This window comes from Sceloporus occidentalis, unplaced genomic scaffold (assembly GCF_023333645.1).
Source record: "Sceloporus occidentalis isolate IW3139 unplaced genomic scaffold, rSceOcc1.0.p SCAF_3, whole genome shotgun sequence".
NCBI lineage: Eukaryota > Metazoa > Chordata > Lepidosauria > Squamata > Phrynosomatidae > Sceloporus > Sceloporus occidentalis.
This window is the reverse complement of record NW_028316983.1, coordinates 208,220,239-208,238,069: the sequence shown is the minus strand read 5'-3', so window position 1 is coordinate 208,238,069 and position 17,831 is coordinate 208,220,239. Positions and strand designations below refer to the sequence as shown.

Below are 17,831 nucleotides of genomic sequence, written 5' to 3'. Positions count from 1 at the left end.
TCCTCCTGAGTGGACTTCGGGGCTGGAAAATGCTTCGTCCGTCCGCACTGCAGAAATAGTCCGCTTTGACTCCCCTGGGCCCAGCATCCGGAGCACTGCTCAGTTCCCAGGAAGAAGCACTCATTGGGCTTCGCATTCTTCTGCAGCACCAGGACAGAGCAAGGAGCCATTGAGTTGAACAGTAAAATAAAACAATTCTGGCCTACGAAACTTGGGAGACACTTAAGACTTAAACTTAAAGGTCCAAAAACACACTGCAGAAATAATCCACTTTGGGACCGCTTCCGCTGCCCTGGCTCAATCCTAGGGGAATTCTGGGATTTCGTGAGACATTGGGCCTTCTCTGTCGGAAGAGAGCTCTTGGGGCTCACAATGAGCAACATTTCCCAGGATTCCTTAGCACTGAGCCAGGGCAGTCAAAAGCGATCTCAAAGTGGATCATTTTTGCAGTGTGTTTGGGAATTAAGAAATAAAGAAGGGACTCCATGGCTTGAGGTGGCAGATCCAGGTTCCACACCGAAATGCATATTCCTTCTTACGAAGGGGGCTGCAAGAGAGGAGAGGAACAAGATTCCCACCCTAAAATGATAATACTGTTTGGAGCCTATAAGCCGCATAGCCAGCCTGATGCAAGTGGTTTGAGCTGAGGTTCTGGAGTACAGGGTTCGGATCCCCATTTCAGCCACGGTGGAAAAAGCAAGGAGTCACACTCTCTCGGCCTCAGAGGGGAAAGCAATGGCAAACCTCTGAAGAAACTAGCCAAGAAAACCCCATCATAGGGCCTGAACAGACAGGCCAAAATAAAGCTGCTTTGGGTCACTTTGGAGGTATGCTGTTTAAATGATGCATGCGTCCTAAGTGGTCGGAAGCCACGCCAAAGCAATACTCCAGTCCTAAGAACTGCAGCATAGCTTTGGTGCTGCTTCTGGCCTCTTAAGATGTGTGTCATTTAAACAGCATACCTCCAAAGTGACCCAAAGCAGCTTTATTTTGGCCTGTCTGTATGGGCCCATAGGTTTGCCTTAGGGTCACCATAAGTGGCAAAGGTCTCAAAGGCAGCACAACAATGCAGCTTTTAGAAGGCACAGCTGCTATGTAAGATTTTGTGTTGTTGTGTGCCTTCAAGCCCTTTCCGATTTATGGCGACCCTAATCCTGGGGTTTTCTTGGCCTTGCCATGGCCTTCCTCTGAGGCTGAGAGAGTGTGACTTCTTGCCCAAGGTCATGTCAGAGCTGAAAATGGAACCCTGGTCTCCAGAGTCATAGTGCCAACCCTGGAGAAATAATCCACTTTGAGACCACTTCAACTGCCCTGGCTCAATGCTAGGGAATCCTGGGAACTGGGAATTCTGTGTCAGGGAGCTCTGGTGCCACAATAAACTGCAATTCCCAGGATTCCAAAGCAGGGCAGTTCAAACTGCATTATTTCTGCAGTTTGAGTTGGATCATAGTGCAACACTCAAACCAGGCTAGCTCCTAATCTGGTCTGAGACTGCTTTCACTGCCTTTGCTCAAACCTCTAGGGAATCCTGGGATTTGTAGTTGGTTGCGGCACCAGAGCTACTAGGACATAAAAGAAGGCTCAATGTCTCACACAACAAAGCAGATTATTTCCCCAGTGCAGTTTGGCCCAGAGACAGGGAGTAGTATGGCAATTAGGTCCAAAACAGCAATAATCCAGTTTGAGACCGCTTTAATTCCCACCCCATCTCAGCGCTAGGGAATCCTGGGAACTGTAGTTTACTGTGGCACCAGAGCTCTCTGACAGAGAAAGCGAAATGTCTCACAAAACTACAGTCCCCAGAATTCCCTAGAATTGAGCCAAGGCAGCTAAAGCGGTCTTGAACTGGATTATTTCTGCAGTGTGTGTTTGGACGTGTGGGAAGAAGATGCAAAGAAAAATCAACAGGGCTGCACCCGCACTGCAAAGATAATCCAGGTTGACACCACCTTTTAACAACCCTGGCTCAAAGCTAGAGAATTCTGGGAGTTGTAGTTTGGTGAGACATTTAGCCTTCTGTCTGGTGCCCCAACAAACTACAGATCCCAGGATTCCCAAGCAGGGAGCCATGGTAGTTAAAGTGGCGTTGGACTGGATTATTTCTGCAGTGTGGATGCATCCCAAGCGACAAGTCAGACCCACTTTACTAAGGGTACCACAATACACTATGATTCAATATTGTATTTTTAAATTGTGTGCCCTCTATTGGCAAATTTAAAAATGCATGCTGGGCGATGTAGTTTTAACTTGACATCTTCTTCCCCTTCCAGGCCCAAAACTTCTCATTTGCTTGGCTTCCTTATGCACTAAGCCTACCAATGGCATGATGTTTTCCATTGTATACAAATACACAGGGTGACCAGATATCTTCCTAAGCACAAAGGAGGACAAGGCACTGCAACATGTAGGACATTCCAGGAAATGGAAGACATGCCAAAATAAAAGCTAAAAACACCCCTTGAAATGTAAGCCCATGCTTCTTAGTCCTGCTCAAAATGGTGACCAGATGTCCTCTAAGCATAAAGGAGGACAAGGCACTGCATCATGTAGGACATTCCAGGGAAATGGAGGACATGGCAAAATAAAAGCTAGAAACACTCCTAGAAATGCAAAGCCATGCTCCTTAGTCCTGCTCAGAATGGAGGACCTTTTGGAATTCCTCCTGGACAGGAAGTTGAAATGAAGGAAAGGTCCTGGAAAAGGTGGACAATTGATTAAACAAAATAACTGGGTTTTAAAAGCATCAGTAAGACCTGGAGCTCTCTCCCAGCTAAGAGTGCATAGGTCTGCAGTCTTCCTTTATTTTCTATGTACTTTGTATATTACAAGAGAGTAATATAATATAATATAATTGAGTAATATAATATTTCAGCTTCAAAGATGAAATTATACGGAGAGTTCCTTAAACAGAGAGTAGGAAGTCATTTTTAAAGACCAATGACTGTGACAACTATGGCTGCATCTGCACTACAGAAGTAGTACAGTTTGACACCACTTTAACTGCCATGGTTCAATGCTAGGGGATTCTGGGATGTGTAGTTTCGTGAGCCTTCGCTGCCAGAGAGCTCTGGTGCCACAACAAAGTACTATTCCTAGAATGCAATAGCATGGAGCCATGGCAATTAAAGTGGTGTCAAAGTGGATTATTTCTGCTGTGCAGAGTCAGCCTGAGAAGCAGCAGGATAAATGCTCTTGAGTTTCAGAGCATCACCTCTTTGTTAAGTCTGACTTAAATGCTGCTCAGAACTAAGCCCCACTGAAATCAGGATGCATCCACACTGCAGAAATAAAGCAGCTTGACATCTCTTTAACTGCCATGGCTCCATCCTGGGATTTGTAGTTTGGTGGTCTTTCTGCCTCACCAAACTACAATTCTCAGGATTCTGCAGGAGAGAGTCATGGCAGTTAAAGTGGGATCAAATTGCTTTATTTCTGCAGTGTGGATAAACCCTCACTACTGGAAATAGCTTCTAGATAACCATGCAAATGATTGCAAGGGATGCGCGCATATATATATATATATATATATATATATATATGTCAGGTATATATATTTTATCTACTTATAGAGATAATGAATAGATGATATTTATCTTTCAGAAACTTGGGACTGAAATCAAGATCATGTAAAGGAAACTGATATTGCTTTATTTATTTATTTTTCTGTATTTATTTATTTGATACTAATAAAAATAAAGTTAAAGAAATTGAGACTGAAACACTCCTTTATTATTATTATTTCTGGTTTTGGGAAAAGAAACTACTGTGCATTTAAAAACATATGTGCCATGGCAGACTCTATTCCCCTTTGCCAAAAAAATACATGGATATTTTCAATACAGCTAGCAATGCATCCAAACTGCAGAAATAATCCGGTTTGACACCACTTTTAAGTGCCATGGCTCAGTGCTATGGAGTTCTGGGAATTAGAGTATGTTGGTAGTAACATGTTACCATTCCTAGAACTCTATGGCAGTTAAAGTGGTGTCAAACAGGATTATTTCTGCAGTGTGGATGCAGCCTAGAACATTGTGAAAAGTCAGGCACTTACCAAGCCACCTCTTTTCTTGATTTCCTTTAGGCGGTACGCTAGACACCTAAATCTGAAGCGGCGGGGCTTTGTGTTCTGAGGCCCCTTCCATTGAGGCAGCTTGCCGAGCCTTTATGTTCACTGCGCCTGCGCAAACTTTTCCTTTCCCCTCCAGCGGCCATCATGGCGGGTGACGAGTAAGTAGTGGCTTCTTCCTCTGAGATGTAATCCGTTGCCATCCTCCGTTGGGAAGCGTCCTCTCCCGGGTTCCTTTTTTCGGGCTTTAATGGGGAGGCCTCCCTAATTGGGAGGGAATTGTCTGAACCGCCTGGAAGAGGGAGGGAGGCGCAAGGAAGCCGGGAGAGGAGAGGAAGCGGTGGCTTCCCGTCTCACTCGAGTCTGGTCAGGCTGGGGCCTAGCTGGGTTTGGAGTCTGACGAAGGCTTAGGCCTTGCTTCCTAGTAAATGTCAGGACAAGAAACTAACTGCCCTGGCTCACTGTTAGGGAATGCTGGGAACTGTAGTTTTGTGAGACATTTAGCCTTCTCTGTCAGGGAGCTCTGGTGCCACAACAAACTGCAATTCTCAGGCTTCCCAAGCATTGAACCAGGGCAATTAATGCAGTCTCAAGTGGGTCCTTTATGGGGGGGCTGCGTCCACATTGCAGAAATAATCCTGCTTTAACTGCCATGGCTCAGTGCTAGGGAACACTGGGAACTGTAGTTTTGTGAGCTTTCTACCTTTCTCTGGCGGAGCTCTGGTGCTACAACAAACTACACATCTCAGAATGCCACAGCAAGGGGCCATGGCAATTAAAGTGGTGTCAAGCTGGATTGTTTCTGAAGTGCGGATGCAGCCTTTTCACTGCCATGGCTCAGTGGTATGGGATTTTGGGAACTAGTTTTGTGAGAGACACTTAACCGTCTCTGTGTCAGAGAGCTCTGGTGCCATAGTGAACTGCAGTTCCCAGAATACCATAACATTGAGTTAAAAGACTGTCTCTGCACTGCACTTTGACTGCCATCGCTCAGTGCTGCGGGGTTCTGGGATCTGCAGTTTTTTGTGGCACTGGAGGCCTCTGACAGAGAAAGGTAAACGCCTTACACAGCTACAGATCCCACAATTCCATAGCATTGAGCCATGGTAGTCAATTGTGTCAACCTGGATTATTTCTGCAGTGTGGGTGCAGAAATAGAGTTGGAAGAGACCACAAGAGTCAGCCAGTCCAGCCCCTTTGCCATGCAGGAATGTACAGTCAACTGCGAATGCAGTGTTGTTGTTTTCCAAGAAACTACCAGTACATTAGTTGGAAGAATACAGTGTGAGCAGCTTTAATTTAGGCTTTTATAAATAGGAAAACCTGAAAGTTGGGGCTTTTCCAGAATCAGCAAATTACAAGATGTGACTGATGCGTTCTAGATCTTTAGGTTGTTAAGTATATCTATAAATAATGCGGTAGAGGTATTTGAGTTTAGCAAATTTATTATATTTGTGAAGGCAAAGGCTTTCGTGGCCGGCATCCATAGATTTTGTGGGCTATGTGGCCATGTTCTAGAAGAGTTTATTCCTTATGTTTCGCCAGCATCTGTGGCTATGGGCATCTTCAGAGAAATTTATTATATTCGTTGCTCAGTGATGAAGCGTTACTCCATTTGAGTGTTGGACTAGGACTCTGGAGACCAGGGTTCGATTCCCAGATCAGCCATGAAACCCACTGGGTGGCCTTGGGCAAGAAGTCACATTCTCTCAGCCTCAGGGGAAGGCCATGGCAAACCTCCGAACAAATCTTGCTGACAAAACCCCAAGATAGGGTCGCCATAAGTTGGAAATACCTTTAAGGCACACAACAATGAAGTATTGGGTGTAATTTATGCTGTTAAAACATTTATAATGAGATCCATAAATTGTGGTCCAAAAGAACAGTAAGGTCCAAAACACCCTGCAGAAATAATCCAGTCTGAGACCACTTTAACTGCCCTGGCTCAATGCTAGGGAATCCTAGGAATTGTAGTTTTTTGTGGTACCAGAGCTCTCTGTCAGAGAAAGCTTAAAGTCTCACAAATACTACAGTTCCCAGAATTCCCTAGCAATGAGCCAGGGCAGTTTAAGCACTCTCAAACCGAATGATTTCTGCAGTGTGTTTGGGGCTTCAGTCAGATAACAAAACACCAGAACCAGAAGGGGAAAATATAAATTTTAACCAGTGTTTAGAAATGCTCTAGTACTGAATTCTCCTCTCTTTCTATGATGCATTTGTTGTTTAGAAAGGCAGGAAAACATGCCAAGCATACTGAAAAAGATTATGAGTAAGTAATAATAAAATAACATTTAATAAAAAATATATATGAAAGTTAACTTTAAAATAAATAATTCAGTTAATATGTAAAGTCTAGTACAGCTATAGTAACTGGTTTGTTTTATGATATAGGGCAAAGAAGAAGCTGCCCTCAGTTCCTGAAACCCTTTTGAAGAAAAGGAAGGCTTTTGCTGAGCTAAAGGCCAAACGTCTGAAGAGGATGTTGGCTCAAAAGAAGGCAAGTGTTATTTTAAATACAGTTTTATGTATTTTTACTTGTAAGTTCCATTGTGTTCATTGGATCCTGGGGCTTGCTCCCTGGTAAGTTCATTTAGGATTCAGAATATATCGGTGGCTGTCCCCAAAGAATCTTTAATGTACAATACAAATTCAGTTGTCTACTTTATTCTCCACTGTTTTGTTTATCCTATGCCTCTTATCCCTCCCAAAAGAACCATATGTATTTTTCTGTAATATGTTGAGCTTCCTCTTATCAGAATACTTTGAATGCTAACTCCTTCCCTCCTGTCATTTTCCCATCCCTACCTCACCAAGCATTTTCATGTCTTGAACATTTACAACACATATTGATCACACAAGCGCAAAAAGGAGGCTTTTCTATGATAATTTGTTGTGTCCTAGAGTGAAATCAAAAGACAAAAGTGTCTTGGACCAGTGAAAATATCCAGTGTGCTATAATGGTTATATGAATATTAGACTGGCACCAGGAAGAGTATGGTCCAAAACACACTGCAGAAATAATCTACTTTGAGACCGCTTTTACTGCCCTGGCCCAATGTTTCTGAGACATTTAGCTTTCTCTGTCAGAGAGCTCTGGTGCCACAATAAACTACAATTCCCAGGATTCCCTAGCACTGAGCCAGGGCAGTTAAAGCGATCTCAAACTAGATTAGTTCTGCTGTGTGTTTGGGACCTATGAGATCCATAGAGCATCTGCTGTTTTTCTGTTTAACGTACCTTGCAGAATGACATGAGAACCATGTATGTTTCCATCATCATCTTGGGGGTGGCATGATATAAAAGTATAAAGTATTATGTGTTGTATCCAACTTTGAGGAGAAGTAGGAAATAAGTTGTTGTTGTTGTTAAACATTTCTTAACGCACTGTTATTTGAATTTCAGTTGCGAAAGGAGGAACGAAAACTCATCTATAAAAGAGCTCAGTCCTACCACAAAGAGTACAGGCAGATGTACCGGCGAGAGATTCGCATGGCCCGCATGGCCCGTAAAGCTGGCAATTACTATGTACCTGCTGAACCCAAACTGGCATTTGTGATCAGGATCAGAGGGTGAGATGAACTAATGTGTTGCACTGAACATTAATTCAGTGTGCCATCCAGGTGTTCCAAGTTGCAGCTGAAGTCTAAAATACATCAGCTGCTAATATGTTCTGTGTGGGGATAGGACTTTGTTTCTTTCCAAGGGTCCTTAGTGAACCTGAAATATCACAGCACTTTGTAGACAGCAACACGGATGTCTGCAGCTGTCCTCGTTGTGTCTTAAAAATACAGTCTCTGTACATCTAGCCTTTTCCCACCTCTTCCTTTTTTACTATCTGTGATGACGGAAGAATTATGTAGAACTTCAAAATTTGTGTGCTGTTTTTTTTAAATGTTTTTGTTGACTGCATAAAATGACCTATTACATATTTAAGAGTAAATAATCATGTGTAAATTATCAAAACCTGACCAAACATTATCAAATATTGGAATTTAAAGAAGCACAGGGGATAGTGATAAAGCAAATAAAACCCCAAAGGGTGAGAAATATATGAATGTCACATAATGTTTGAAATGTTTATTTGCTTAAATTTAGTTACTGAACTTATGCCCCACCTTTTTCCTGAGATGAGATCTATGTTGGCTGGTAAAAATGACAAAACTGAGCACTTGGTTCAGGATGGTGACACCTATTTTTAAAGGTCTAGACACCTTGGGACTGAAATACTTGAAGGAGTACCTCTTTAAATGCCCATTTTCCTGTTCTTTGGGATCTTCTGAGCGTTTAAGTACAGTGTTAAACAATGAAAGAGACCTTTTCTTCATGGTGATGTCCTTGCTTTGAAACATCTTTTTAATATTAGATGTGCACTCACTGAGTAGTAGTAAAAGTTTATTTGCAGTAGCAGCCTATCTTTGGTCACCACAACATAACCCATCACTTCTTGCTTTACAGATTTTTATTTATTTTGAAATAATCAGATTTGTTAAATTATTTCTTTGAAATTATTTTATAGCATATTCTGATACCAGTTTTTCACTTCATTAGTAGTCTACTTTGTGTAGCAAAATATATCCTTGTTACTGCTCAACAACAAAACCATGTTTTGTTGTTTTCATTGTAATGTATATTTATTTTGTTTATTAAAATGAAAATATTTCGGTAAAAGTTGAACTAAATGAGTTGTGCTGAAAATTTTGATGTACCTTTTAGAATTAACGGCGTTAGTCCCAAAGTTCGCAAGGTACTGCAGCTCCTTCGCCTGCGTCAGATTTTCAATGGCACATTTGTGAAACTCAACAAAGCTTCCATTAATATGCTGAGAATTGTTGAACCTTACATTGCCTGGGGGTAAGTTGGATCTTGAATTTAGTAGTTACCATTTGAGTGCCTGATAAGTGTTTTCTGCATGAAGTGTTAAGGCATACAGAACATTGTTGATTTCTGCTCTGCTCATCTTGTATTATATGAAATAATCTTTGGCTCCAATTCCAGAAAAAGAATTTCTGCTCTCAACAGCAGGTTCAAAATCATACTTTTTAAAGACAATGACACACAAAAATTTGTGGGTCTCCAAAGTTGTAAAAGAAACATTGATCCATTCCATAGTCCAATAGATAGGTAAATTTCACTCATCTTTTCAGTTTGAGGGAAAGATGTAGTAAGTTCCCATATAATGTTTGTCTTTTACATACTGCTGTGTAAGCAAGCCCAAGTATAAGTGACAGAAATGATTGCATTTTCAGACTGTTTTCCTCTGTTCCCATTTCTACCTCCAGTTGCTTCTTCTGAGTCAAATTTTAGGTTGTGTTTTTCTGGGAAACAGATGTATTCTTTTCTACTTCATGAAGCATCATGTGCATTTATGGCACTATATAGATTGTCCTTCTCCAGTCTGGTCCTTTCTACAAGTTCTGGACAGCAGTTCTTATAATATGACAATTGACTATGTTGATTGAGGCTAATAAGTTGTTCAAAACCTTTGGAGAGCACCCAGTTAGAGAAAGCTGATACAGTCACCCCATCGTATCACCACCACCCCACAGATCAGAAAAAAACAGGAAATCTGGCTTGTCTGTGTACACACGCCACCATTGAGAACAATGTGGTTTGCTGTCCACAGGTGCTCAGATTCACAGATGGCAAGCTTGCAGATAGCGAGAATCCACTGTATATGGTGCTAATGTTGATGACATTACCTTTACTATTTCTGTATCTGGAATGACAAAGTCCTACTGCCTTGGAAGGGATCTTTGAGGAGCAGCTCTACTTCCTACCTATCATTAAGCTGACTTCGTATTATACCAATATATATTATATAAATGTGTGAGCTCAGATTTAAATCTTCACTTTTAAGATCATGTGTATGATCCTGAACACCTGTAGCGTTTCAGGCCTGAATTAGCATTAGAGAAAGTGTAGTGGTTTACAAGATCCTGGTGTTAAGTGTACTTGATCTGTGCTTCCCAACAAGCTGGGATATAATGGAAATCTAATAAATTAGTTTTGATAGTTACATTACCAATAAAGGTGGCATTGCCACATGGCAGGCATGGTAAAGAGAATGTCTTCAGCTTTGAAACTGTTGCAGTGGTCATTATTGTCCTGGTAGCTTTATAGAAATCTTTGCCCCTTTTCTCAGGTCTAAAGTTGAAGGAAAGCTGGAGACAAGGGTTGGATGGATCTTCCCTGTCATTCTTTACTGGAAGGAGAAGTGATGTCACAGCCACTTCTTAACAGTGTGAACACTAGCTGAAATCTAAATGTTCCTTATTATGCATAGGAAAGAGAAATGGAGAGTAGGAAGACCCTGTAGCAGCTAAATGACAGAAGGCTTTTGAGTTCCTATTGTTCACTGTTGTCTCAGAATTTCATTCCTTCCTGTCTTATTAGTAAAGGCTGAGGTGAGGGTCCTCTTATGTTGGTCGGAATCATTTTCATTCCATCCAGCAGGTAGTGAACGCACTAACCAGTTTTTAGCTTAGCAAGGGCACCAAAATTGTAGGCCCTTGTAAATGGTACATTTTCTTAACCTTGAAGACCTGTTTAAGAAAATGAGTGACTCTGTTGCTCATTGTGGCCAGAACAAGTTTATGGCAGCAAGTACCTATCGAGGCTAATGGGAGTTACCGTCTCAAACGTTGGATTTTGGGAAAGCCTGATATAAAATAGTAAGCTTTGTTTTAGAAAACTGCATTCAACGTCCTACTCAGTTGCAAAGATCACAGTGTCATTGTAATGTTAAAATGAAAATGCAATTTATAGTTCCTTGAGTAAAAGGTAGTATAGATAAATCGTATCTAAATCCCATGCCGCAGATGCTGTAGTTACACTCCCAATAAAGGTGTAACTTCTGATGACTGAGCCAAAAAGTTTTGGGATCTAGTACAGGGCACCCTTCCCTTATGTGGGGATCTATTCCGGATCTCCCTCCCCCCACGTAAGGAAAATTCTGCGGATGCTCAAGTCCCATTTAAAACAATGGGTCTCATGCATGTGGCGCAGCATGGCGGGCACACTGTATACCTGAAAGGCTCTCCTCTTCTAGGATAACATGCCTGTTCCTTTATGGGAGTTATCCATCTCCTGATGGTGCTAGAAACATATTTAAATTAGCATATGTGCAGCCACATGGAAATCATACTGCTCCCTGCTGTGGGAGATTTGTCTGCTATTTCCCTCTTTTTCTTGACCTTTGGTTATTTGTTACTTATGTTCTGTGTCTTCTGGGTAATGTTATTTTAATACAGTTGTAGTAGCTTGCTCTGTAGCATATTGGCAATGGGTAGATACATTTGGCATGTGCATTTATGTTGAATTGAATAGCTTACAAATGCCAGAATCTGTTCTTGTTATAAAAGTTATTTCTTGCCTCTTTGTTCCAGTTATCCCAACTTGAAATCTGTTCATGAGCTGATCTACAAACGTGGCTTTGGGAAGATTAACAAGCAGCGCATTGCTTTGACTGATAACACTCTGATCAAGAAATCATTGAGTATGTGCTGTTCAGTTTTTAGCAGTCATCATGATGTGGTACTTGTTTTTTAAGTGACGGGTGGTTTTAGTGACTAGTTAACTTGTAAGCTTAGTTGAATGCTGAAGCTTGTATTCTTTGCAGTTCCAGTGGCCAGCTTTTTGCTTTTCATGTAATAATTTTATTCAGGTACTAAGCCAAGCATTTTACAGTGTTACTGTGCACGAAATGTGGGTTATATTTTGTAGTACCTATTGATTTGGATTTTGTCTACTCATTTTTACATATTGGTAGATAGTAATTTTTTTCAGGTTTTTTGTTCCCATGGCTCCAAAATTTACAGGAATTTTACATCTGTAGAAGTGATAGTCAAAATGTATAGAATATGCCAAAACAGATTTTTTTAAAAAATGCAGTATTTACTATTTGCAAATTAAATTGTAATTATTCTTTATTCATAAAATATTAAAGTAAAAGTGTATTTATATTACCCAACCAGCAGTTAGGTTGACAGGCCATCATGCTTAATAAGGGCTTTCTTCGTTAATTAAGAATCAGAGGCCTGATATAGACAGGCCAAAATAAAGCTGCTTCAAGTCACTTTGGAGGTATGCTATTTAAATGATACATGCGTCCCAAGAGTCCAGAAGCCGCACCAAAGCCACGCTCCAGTCCTCAGGACTGGAGTGCAGCTTTGGTGCAGCTTCCAGACTCTTAGGATGCATGCATCATTGAAACACCTTACCTCCAAAGAGACTCGAAGCAACTTTATTTTGGCCTGTCTGTATAGGGCCAGAGTTAAGCAGAAAGCATAGTCAACCAGTTTTCGTTTCTGCTGATTTAATGCTTATCCAGGGTTATAGTAGATGGAGAACTTTGTTATGGGAAGGAAAGGAGATCACACACGTTCTCATGTTGGCAGTGTTTTCTAGTGGGATTTAAGATCTTTATTCTACAAATTCTGGATTTGACCTTTCAACAAATTATTGAATAAATTATGAATTTCATCCAAGTCTTAAAAAATAAAAAGATATCAGCTGCTCCTTTTTTAAAAGAGCAAATTGCAATGTGAGTGGCATTGTTTTGGTTCTTATTTGTCTCATCATTAACATCTCCCCTTCTCAAATCAAGAGAACTCTTGAATGAAAGGTTGCTTGTCCTTCACCTGGATTTTTGCAAAAGGTTCAAGAAGCATACTCAAGGTGAAGAGAAAAACTACCATCAGCTTTCTCTAAATTGCAGGAGAGGAAGAAGTCTATTTTATCTTCTGCCACCTTCTCTCAAAGTGCAGTAGGAAAAGGGAGCAAGGTTCTTTGTCCCAACCAGGTTCACTGGAGAAATTGTGTTTTTCCTCTCCATTGGAATTTTGCAGTAATAGCAAGACGTTATTAGTACTCTACACAGTTTCCGCTTGCACAGTGGAAATCAGTTCTCATTTTTACATGTTTAAATCTCTAAAGGAAGGAAAAGATGGCTTAATCTCCATCAAGAACTTTGCTTTTTCATAAAGCTCCCTGCTATCCCTTGCAAAATACTAATGGAGGATAAGGATAAAAAAAGTGACCTTTCTTCCTACTAGGTTTTTGCTGGAGGCACCAGTGTGGTACAGCTGGTGCTTTCTGCAAAGCTGCCACATTTATTTTCCTTCCTGTTGAGAAAAGAAAAGTAAGATGTCCCCAGTTGGTCTTTTGGAGAAAGTGCTAATAGCAATTCCTCCCTGCTGCCTCCTATGTAAACAGGAAAGGAGGGACAACAGGAAGGGGAAATGATTATTCTTTGTATCCTAGGGAGAAGAAAGGTGTAGTGTCTCTGTTTCTGGTGCTTTAACAAAAAAAACAAAAGTGCAACTTGTAGGAAGGAAATCAGAATGAGAAGTGAGAGAGCTTCCTACAAACTGCTTTTGGTGGAAGTACAGGTACTTGAGAGATGAGGAAGAGCATTCACCTCTAGTGTACCAGCAAGTGGATTTATCAGGATTTGCTGGGAGATACCACCTCCAACTGCTTCTGTATTGGTTGTCGTTAATGATAACCATCCTTAAGAAATTCCAATTAATATACACTGCCTAAGCATTTTTATGGAAGAGTATGGAATACTGTTGGAGACCAAAAGGAAAAAATGAAGTTGTATAACACAGCACTATATGTGCATAGCACATACTGTCCAGCATGCTGCTAGTGACCTATGTCCGTGTAAGAGCCTTTTTGTAGAGGGTGCAGCAGGCTATTTTAATGCCCTTCTGCTCTGTCCAGAGGCCTCCCTCTGCTCAGTAGCTATCAAGTCCTGGATGAGATCGCTACTGCCTTTGCTTACTGGGGGGTGGGGAGGTGATTCAGACCATGAAGATCTGGCTGCTCTTGAGTTCCCACAGGGAGGAAAAGGCAGGTGCACTCCATTTGAGAATACATCCTCATTTCTTCCCTGCTGACCAAGCTGGGACCAGCTGCTTCCCCCTGGTGTGAATTGCTTCCCCCTCCCTTCTGGTAAGCACAAGCAACAAGGGCCTCTTCCCTGGCTTGACATCTGCCAGGCAGTGGGAAGATGTGGAAGAGCATGTGCAGAGCTATGCAAAGATGTGGGATCTTGTTTTTATTTTTCAGTTGTGAGAGCTGCTGTGCACGAAACCAGTATTGACTGCAAATGTAGAGGCTTGGGCTTACCAAATACTAAAGAGTTTGTGACAGAGGTTTCTTGTCTGTTTCTTTCTCTTAACCATTAGGTTGCATCACATTGGTTCTTCTGTCTGTTCATAGTTTATCTTTAAACATCAACATAATAATAGGCCATCAAAGCCTACATTTTACTTGATGACAAAACAAATGCAAACAGACTCTTCTTAGGATACTCAGAAATAGGATATGAGTAGTTGTAATGATGATATTTTGGATTAGTGGCAGAATGTCTCTCAGTTCCTGTAGAGGCCACTGTGGTGCAGTTTATGAAACTGGGTTTTGCTTGTATGAATCCCTTGACTGAAGTTCTGACTTGTATAATGAAATCTTTCATCCTGACCTATAACAGGGTGGTTGTGAGGAAATAAGAATGGTAAAGTACTAAAAAGGCTAAATTTCTCTTGATTTCTGTTTTAGAAAAGTATGGCATCATTTGCATGGAAGATCTGGTCCATGAAATTTATACTGTTGGCAAAAACTTCAAAGCAGCAAACAACTTTCTGTGGCCATTCAAGTTGTCTTCTCCTCGGGGTGGAATGAAGAAGAAGACTATTCATTTTGTAGAAGGTGGAGATGCAGGAAACAGGGAAGACCAGATCAACAGGCTCATAAGGAGGATGAATTAATAATGGTATGATGGGCTGGAGAACTTTTCTGTAAACATTTAAAACATATTTCACTTAGATAGATGAACTTGCAGTAATGCCTTCAGTTTTTTTATGTGCAAAACATCTGTACTGCTATTTTGTACATTCTCATCTACCAGCAACATAAGAGTTGTAAATTAGTAGTATCAGAAAAATATGCAGATCTGAAAATCCTGCTTATAAAATCTTGCTCAAGGAAGTGGCTGAGTAATATTTGCCAGTTCTTCCTACAGTGCAGCCCTGTAAAGCTGCTCTAGGGAACATGTCCAATTTGACCCCTATTTAGGCATTTTTGTAAACATGGAGAAGAAGCAAAAGCAAAAAGTCTTTATAGCATGTACCCTCACATAAGGTGTTTGAATTAGCCCTAATCCTTATGCAGAAATATATTTTAATAAGCATGTAGAAGAAGCTGTACAAGCACACATGGACCCATCACCTCTACTCCTGTGCCTTTATGTTAATGGATAAGGTCTGCAAAAGGCTTATAACTGGGTTTGGGTACATGTGGTTAAAGACCCCTATGCAGTCAAAAACTGATGAGGCAGGATACCTGATCATGTGAAGCCATGCAATTGCATTCAGCCAAACCTAATTACAACTCCATAGACCTTCTGCCTCACCCTTGTGTGTATGCGTGCAAGCGTGTTAAGTAGTGGAAGGGGCAGAGCTGGAGCATGCAACTCTGGTTCACTTTACACACTAAAGAAGCCAAAAAAAAAAAAACCACTTGAATAGGGTAATTCATATGCCCAGCTTCCATAATACAAAACAGGACCTTCACTTTGTTTTCCCACATATTTCTAACTTGATGGAATTTATGCAACACAGTATAATGGGCAGCAGTTATTTTATGCAGTACTCAAGTTGATTTTAAGGAGCAAGTTGCTGGTTTCTTACTCAGAAGCAGCAGTTAAGACATTTTAAAATTTTTATTTATTTACGGTATTTATACCCTGCCCTTCAGCCCTAAAGGCTCTCAGAGCAGCTTACAATTATTATTATTTTTAATTAGACGATTCCCTGCCCTCAGGCTTACAATCTAAAAAGACACAACACAAAAGGAGAAGGGAATGGTGGTGGGGAAGGGGACCAGATCCAGCAGTTCTTCTCTCCCTCTGAGGCCTGGACCAAGGCAGATAGACTGGAGAGAGGGCTCGGTTTCTGAATCTAGGCCAGGATGGAGCTGGGCCTGCATCTCTCCCTCCATGGCCAGATGGCACCAGATGGACTAGAGGGAGGGCTCTGCTACTTGGAAGGCAGAGGTCCAAGTAGCAAGAGAACCAGCAGCTTTTTCTTCCCCTGGCCCCAGATGGTCCTCCCGTTCTCTCTGCTGCGGTATTTTGCAGCAGAGCCCTGTCAGGTTCTGGTTTTATAGCCCTAACAGGCAAAGCAGCTGTGAGCAAACACAGTGCCAAGTAGTGATGGTGAACCTTTTGCAGACCAAGTGCCCAAACTGCAACCCAAACCCCACTTATTTATTGCAAAGTGCCACATCCCTCTGGCTTTCTAGTAATGAACTCTGGCAAACTGCTGGGGCAACAGCATGCGTGCCCACAGAGAAGGCTCTGAGTGCCACCTCTGGCATGTGTGCCACAGGTTCGCCACCACTGGCCTACTGAGTCAGGGTCTTGGTCCTGAAGAGAGAAGAATCCATTTGGAAGGCAGAGGCCTAAGTACCAGTAGAACCAGTAGCTTCTTCCTCCCCCTGGACTCCCAATAGTCACTGTGACCCTCCTTCTCTCTCTGCTGGGGTATTTTATGCTCTTCTCTCCGTCAGAGCCCACTGCAGTGGCAGTTGGAATGTAGGGATGGTGCCTCACTAGCTACTGGGACTGGAAACAATGGCTCTTAGGTAGTTTCAAGTCATTACCATTCTTTGAGAGAAGAATGGCAAAGTTGTGCTTTGTTTTTTTGTGTGAATGTTGCAGACCTAATAATGGCTTAGTACTGTAGTACCCCAAGCTGGATATGTGAACATATTATTATTATTAGTATTAGTATTAGTATTAGTATTAAGCTTAATTTATATAGTGCTGTAAATTTTAAGTTCAAACAATAGCAAAAATTAAGCCCATCTGGAACACTTACTAGCCCTAAAATATTGCTAATATTTAAACCATAAGGGAGTAAAACACAACTTTATATTGCTGTCTAGCTGCCTGGATATAGTTTTTACTCCAGATGAGATTGTTCACACTGCAGGTTTTTGTGCTAAAATGGCAAATGGTGTATGGCTTACATGAGAGTCTGAAAATAAAAATTAATGCAGTACTGTAGGTATCCAGTATTTCTGGAAAATCATAGGTACTAATTTATGTAGCACTCTCTGTACTGGTTTTTAATCTTAATTTATCTTCTTTTCTAGGAGCTCAGATGATGACTACACATTCTTAATAATAAAAAAGAACTTTTTGTGCAAATTGTTTGTACTGTTCCTCCTTGCCTTTCTAACATGAAATGTTGATTAAGTAGTAAGTAGGACTGTCATTGGGAAAGCCAAAACTAACAGGATGAAACAGTCAAGCACTGAAACATCCGGTCAGTGTAAATAGTACCTGCGACGAAACACTACAGTGCACGTAAACACAAGAAACTTTTGAGTTGTATCTACCTTGCCATTCCTGTCATGTATGAATTATTCCATGCTGGCTAAGTACTATGACATAAAGTAATATTATAGTCTGGCTTGCTCACTGGTTGCTCAAGTACAGCTATCTCTTTGAATAAGGCAGCAGCTAAAATTAGCTGGATACAAGGAAGCAAGATTCTTTTAGTCAGTTGATTAAAGTTGCTTAAGAACAGCACCAGCGTTAAGTACATGTATGCTCTATTCGCTGTACCCAAGTTCTCATGCATACTTAGTATTCCAGTTCTAGGCTAAAATTTGCCATTTTGAGTTTTAAAAAATCAGTGATATCACTCCTACTTAGGTATACTGACTTCAGTGAAACTTGGGCTTACAATCCTGT

At 41.2% G+C, this 17,831-nt stretch overlaps 1 protein-coding gene across 2 annotated transcripts; it reads left to right on the top strand.

Annotated features, from left to right (window-relative positions):
- The first annotated feature begins 4,122 nt into the window (after window positions 1–4,122).
- RPL7 (ribosomal protein L7) lies at window positions 4,123–17,282 on the top strand. Of its 2 annotated transcripts, XM_089517463.1 has the most exons (8): window positions 4,186–4,227; window positions 6,294–6,335; window positions 6,458–6,563; window positions 7,469–7,635; window positions 8,780–8,917; window positions 11,452–11,561; window positions 14,630–14,843; window positions 17,228–17,282. In XM_089517463.1, exons 1-7 carry the CDS (start codon window positions 4,214–4,216, stop codon window positions 14,836–14,838), a joined length of 786 nt encoding a protein of 261 aa, XP_089373589.1. In that variant the 5' UTR covers window positions 4,186–4,213; the 3' UTR covers window positions 14,839–14,843; window positions 17,228–17,282. The 2 variants fall into 2 exon arrangements, with proteins under 2 accessions (XP_089373590.1, XP_089373589.1); XM_089517464.1 differs by lacking the exon at window positions 6,294–6,335 and having other exon boundaries at window positions 4,123–4,227.
- Window positions 17,283–17,831: the final 549 nt, after the last annotated feature.

Coding starts and splice junctions, on each gene's coding strand:
- RPL7 (XM_089517463.1), top strand. Junction 6,336..6,457: donor CATACTGAAAAAGATTATGA/GTAAGTAATAAT, acceptor TTTATGATATAG/GGCAAAGAAGAAGCTGCCCT. Junction 6,564..7,468: donor GGATGTTGGCTCAAAAGAAG/GCAAGTGTTATT, acceptor TTTGAATTTCAG/TTGCGAAAGGAGGAACGAAA.